The 5359-nt window shown below is 33.4% G+C and overlaps 1 protein-coding gene across 1 annotated transcript; it reads right to left on the bottom strand.

Annotated features, from left to right (window-relative positions):
• Positions 795-5277, bottom strand: LOC107631840 (probable WRKY transcription factor 57). The gene is made up of 3 exons (XM_016335410.2): positions 4787-5277; positions 2817-2957; positions 795-1561 (listed from the first exon to the last, which is right to left on the bottom strand). The coding sequence occupies exons 1-3, from the start codon at positions 5038-5040 to the stop codon at positions 1138-1140; spliced, it is 819 nt and encodes a 272-aa protein (XP_016190896.1). The 5' UTR covers positions 5041-5277; the 3' UTR covers positions 795-1137.

Below are 5359 nucleotides of genomic sequence, written 5' to 3'. Positions count from 1 at the left end.
CACTCTTAACTTTGATCATTAACATATAGTAATGGTGCATGCACGTTAATCGTATTTTCATGAGTAAACTCGGCTAGGTAAAATTTACTCTGAAAAAAACTGAGATAGCTAAAAAAGAATGAACAGTGAATACACAGAGTTTAATTTTTTGGGTCATGCATGACTTTTATTGGTCTGTTAGACTGTTACTTACTTGAAGGGAAACCATACATCTAACCATATAACTCATTCTTGGATCATGACTTTTATGGTAGCATGTCATTTAATGTATTTTCTCTTTGAAAGGGACTAGTCTTTTATATTTTTAATTTGTAATGTAAAAAGCAATTATAAGCACTCCATCTCGGTTCATATTATTTCTCATGTAAAAGATTTTATTTTGAATGCATATATATAAATTAGGCGTCTTAAAAATATAGGAATACTTTTCAATAGAATATCTTCATAAAGATTTTACATCCATTAAATAACAATAATTCCAATTAACTTCGATCTAATACAATGATAGAACTATATATTGGTCAAATGAATGCAGGTTTTGTTGTAAACGATCACTTAAAACACACGCTACTTGGCATCAAATCATACTTTCGGCTAAGATGTTTTAAGTGAATGGGTGGTTAGCATCATGAAGTGGGTTCCAGTCAAGATAAGGTTGCTAGGCCAATCGCTTAGATTAGATATTAAAAGAGCGCTAATTATGTCTTCAATAATCTCAATAATATAATTAATCACCCCAATAATTAAGATTGAACTACCATCAATTATATGGTGCCTATCCAAGTATCCCCATATATATAACATATTATGAAAGCCTTTATTACCATCATTATTTGGAATATATTGGTCTTTTGTCTAATATATATATATATAATCTATATATATATCTACCATTATCTACTTATAAAGTTTAGAGATTCTACTTACTTTCTCTTCAAGTTGCATTGAAATCTTAAAGCCATGTTGTCGATCTCCCGAAATTAAACCCACCTATCCGGCCCCCAACTAGCTAGTAATAACAACTAACACGCACAATTAAAAATTGTAAAATATAGATAATGTGAAATATATACTCTATAGGATATATAATAATGTATATATAATATAATATATAAATACCATTCTATATTAGCCTCCTCATCCGTTACGCATTTGCCTAGGCAGAAGAATATCTCCAAGTAGTCCATCATCTGTGGGTAGCTCTTCTGGGGTTGATGAATCTGCCAATGTAATGCTGCGTCTTCCATTGTAATTATCATTATTGTGTGATTGACAATAAGGATCATCAGAAACACTACTACTAATAAGTGTGTTTTCTTCAGGTAATTGATCAATTGGATAATAGAAGTGTGACATATTTCCAAGAGAAAATTGAGTTGCAAATGTGGATTTTTGATTACTACTAAGCATGCCACTTAGTTGTCGGTGGTGGTGGAATGTCCCTACGGAGTGGTGGCAGTGTTGGCCTTCATATGTGGTTATCACAATAGTTGGGTCCTCCGAGGAGCGTTCCACCCTTTTCTTCACACTGCAGTTGTTGTTTGTGCAACGATAGTAGCTCCTGTATAGGATAGTTGTTCATCTTCAAGTACATTGTTTATCACATTAACATGATCAAATTATGCTACTGATTTTGCTTTTAATTTGATTGCAAACAAATACGTGTTTATATATATGCTTTATATGTATTATAGATAAATTGACTTGCTGCATGTTGGTGATAACTATATATGGAAGGAGAACTGCTAGGGAGCAGCTCACTACTCACTCATGTGGCAGTTAGTAACCGTCATAGGAAGTTATTATAGACGGTTAGGAGTTTGTTACTGATCTAACCAATATATAAACGAATTAACACAACTTAAATGTTGAGGACTGAGGAGAGTTAGAAAGAATCTTTTATGAAATTAATAAGTGTCATGTCCATAATTTTAATTTATATGACCTTCAGATAGAGCATTTTGTTTATCACTTCATTTACAGATGGAAGATTAAAAGATAAATAAAGTTAAAAATCAAGACACATGATATGGGGCTAGTTAAAAATAAACCTTACTTGCAAGGCAATTTTAAAAGTGATGCAGGACGGGACAATGGATTTAAGATGTAACCGCCGTACTATGGTATTCATACTTAGCTTCTAAAATATAAATAATATATTTGTCTTTTCTTTTCCCCCCACCCTATTATTACATATTCGATATTATATGACAGATACCACCTTTCGATTTATTGTTTTATGTTTGTTCTTCTTACACTTGCTTCACTTGATTATTGTCATCATGTTGTATATGTTGTAATTAATATGGTAATGACTTTGTATTATACAACATTGGTCATATACTCGTATGATTATTGTATAATGTAACAGTTAATTTTGTGATATAATTTTCAAAAGAATTTCTTAGCCTATTTAATTGGGAAAAAGTTTAAAACGGATATATAGATGATTAGGATAGTGCATGCTCTAAAGTTTCTTTGCAGTAGGTGAGGTGTGTTGTATTAATATGGTTCCTTCTAAAGGTTGTATTAGTAAGGGTTTTAGACTTACCCATCCTCGTGCTTGACTACTATTGATGATATAGCTTTACAAAATATAAGAATATATAAAAAGCATGTTTAGATTAGGTTAGCTTTAGAAAAGTTTGATTTTCTTTCAAATCGGAAGAAGTCTTTTCATCATAACAACTTTTGAACAAAAAATATATTAAGCATGGTTCAGTACTTGTTTTTCAAACAAAAGATTTGGAGTTATTCAAAACTTTATCCTCGTGTGAATAATAAATTAAAAACAAAAAATGAATGTTCATACAAACCTGGGGAATGGACTATTTTTAACTGCCTTCTGGCCGTACTTTCGCCATCTGTAGCCATCTTCAAGATGATCGGTTTCACTCTTAGTCATAAAAGCAAACCGTGGCTGCTTCATTCGTTTCTGCTTCTTCTTACTTCTACTCCTGTAAATTAAATTAAAGCTAAGTAGCCATAAATTAACCACCATGCACCCCACAAACATATATATACAAGGGAACAGGTGAACGGCCAAAATGATTAATTGAAGTACAAATAACCATATATATGATTAGGGAAGTTATGAGGAACCAATGGAATATTTGTACAATGTGTACAATAGAGGTTTATGGAGTATTAGAGATATAATTATTAGTGTTACCTTTTTCCATCAGCTGAAACTTTTGGGATGAGTGGTATCATGATATGGTATTAGAGCGCTAGATCCGAAAAGTTAAGAGTTCGATCTTTGATAAACCCCAAAATCAGTTTAAGCTTTTGGAAAGGTGTTTATTATCCCTAGTACGTCGATGGTTATTCTAGATAGTACGGGACATATGATTATTCAATGTTGGAAGTTCCGGTGACGATAGTTAATTATCATCATCCTTTATTTATTTTTTTCTTTATGATATCTTTAAATGCTTCGATGGAGTTAGCGTCACTTCAAAAACTCCCAAATCAGTAGCAATGCACCAAAACATGACTCGAGTGAAGAAATTAAATGTGACCAAAATCTTTCAGTTATAAATTAATGATTTCACGCTAATTCCACCACAATAAACCTGACGTTCAGGTTAAAATCATACCAATAAAATTAAAATTTCTGTTTGTATAAAATTAAAGTAGCCTGCACGGAAAGGCCAGAATATTCAAATGTATATGTAAAAGCTATAAACCGTGTGTATTGCATTATTTAGGGCCGAAAGACACATAATATAATAAAATAATAACCAATAAATTGTGATTTGTGTCCATGGCAGCCATTATGGCATTATCTACTTATTATATATTGGTGCCATCTATAAAATAAGAAGCATGTAAAATATGGACCACAAAAAAGGAAAAAGTAGAAGTAGAGACCCCCCTTATAACTATGGACACAAGCAAGCATTATTTATTTGGTGCAAATTAACATCATGTACAGAATATAGCACACATAGCATAGCATAGCATATCTTATATATACCTAGCTAGAAACTCGTCCATTCATGCAATCATGCACATACATACAAATTATAAACAAATAATGATGCAATGCAACTACTTGGAATTAATCTGAACAATTATATATACAGTGCAAAACTAGTTAGCTAGCACAACAGCATCAGGAGTGAAAGGAGGCCCAATAATGAATTAATGATTAACTAAGCTGCGCTGTTAATAATTAAAAATGGAATAATAATAATAATAATCTATCATAAATTGTGAAATCACTAAATCAGCAAAGTTAATAATGTATAAAAGCATGAAGTGGAGTGGTGGATGGCTAGCCGTCAAGTACGGCACTCCCGCCGCAATAATCGCGGTGCCCGTGATTTTGAGGACGTCATCATACCAAAAAGCATCGTCCCTTTTTCTTTTTCATTTTCTTGCTTTCATTTGAAGCCAACAACAATTTCAAATAATGATAATAAAAATAACAGTCGATCTACTTTCAAATTCAATCAGTAATACTCTTAATTATTTATATGAAGTATATATGAAAACATAAAATATATTAAAAAATATAAATAACATTTTTATAAAATGAATAATTCGGAACAAAAATCAAAATCAGTATGAGCAGTCAGTGAACTACTAGAGCGGGTGGCTAGAACATGTATTTGTACGGACGGTGGCTGCACTGCTTCCGAAAAAACAAAACTAATTAATTAGATTCCGATTTGGTTAGTTAGTTATGTGTGCATAGCATTTTTCGCTTGCGTTTAGACCCCTAAATTTTAGGTTAATTACAACTTAACCTCAGTGAAGAAAGGAATTAAAGGCGACTTACGGTGGTTTCTCTTTGTCGAGCTGTTTCCCGTCGGAGGCGATCGAACTCTCCGGCGGATCCTCAGCTGAGCTTGAAGACGGCGATTGATTATTGTTGTTGCTGTTGTTCTCCGGCGGCAGACACATGGTGTCGCCTTCTTCTCCTCCGATCCAGTCAAAGTCGGCGAGCATGTTGGTGCTGTCGGTGACGGCGGAGAAAAAATAAGAGGCGTCGGATTGTTCCGGTGGCGGCGGAGGCTTTTGGCAGGGTTCCATGCGTAAAGTAATACTGGTCCGTACGTGTGGTGTTGCTATGTATGTAGAAGAGAGAGAGAGAGAGAGGAGAGAGAAAATTAGGGTTTTGGTTGCGATTGGTGAGGGAGCAATGAGGAGGATGGGAGGGTGTATTTTAAAGAAGGTTTTGAAAGCTTTGTCTCCTTAATTAGTACAGAGGCCAAACATAAAGGAGAAGAGTTATCTCTCATATGACTCTTGATCCATGAGATAAGATGTTAGCTAGGCTTTTAAGACAACAATATCTAATTTGTTTTTAGTGTATGTATATATTCATTAATTAATCACTGATTATTTTAGG

Source organism: Arachis ipaensis, chromosome B03 (assembly GCF_000816755.2).
Source record: "Arachis ipaensis cultivar K30076 chromosome B03, Araip1.1, whole genome shotgun sequence".
NCBI lineage: Eukaryota > Viridiplantae > Streptophyta > Magnoliopsida > Fabales > Fabaceae > Arachis > Arachis ipaensis.
Note: the sequence above shows the minus strand (reverse complement) of the source record. Positions and strands in the feature narration are given on the sequence as shown.

What these genes read in the sequence shown, in the direction of transcription:
- LOC107631840 (XM_016335410.2), bottom strand. Translation starts at nt 5,040, where the DNA reads ATGGAACCCTGCCAAAAGCCTCCGCCGCCACCGGAACAATCCGACGCC. An exon ending in CTCGACAAAGAGAAACCACC is followed by an intron (nt 2,958 to 4,786) that starts GTAAGTCGCCTT and finishes TTTAATTTACAG; the next exon opens with GAGTAGAAGTAAGAAGAAGC. An exon ending in AAAAATAGTCCATTCCCCAG is followed by an intron (nt 1,562 to 2,816) that starts GTTTGTATGAAC and finishes TATCCTATACAG; the next exon opens with GAGCTACTATCGTTGCACAA.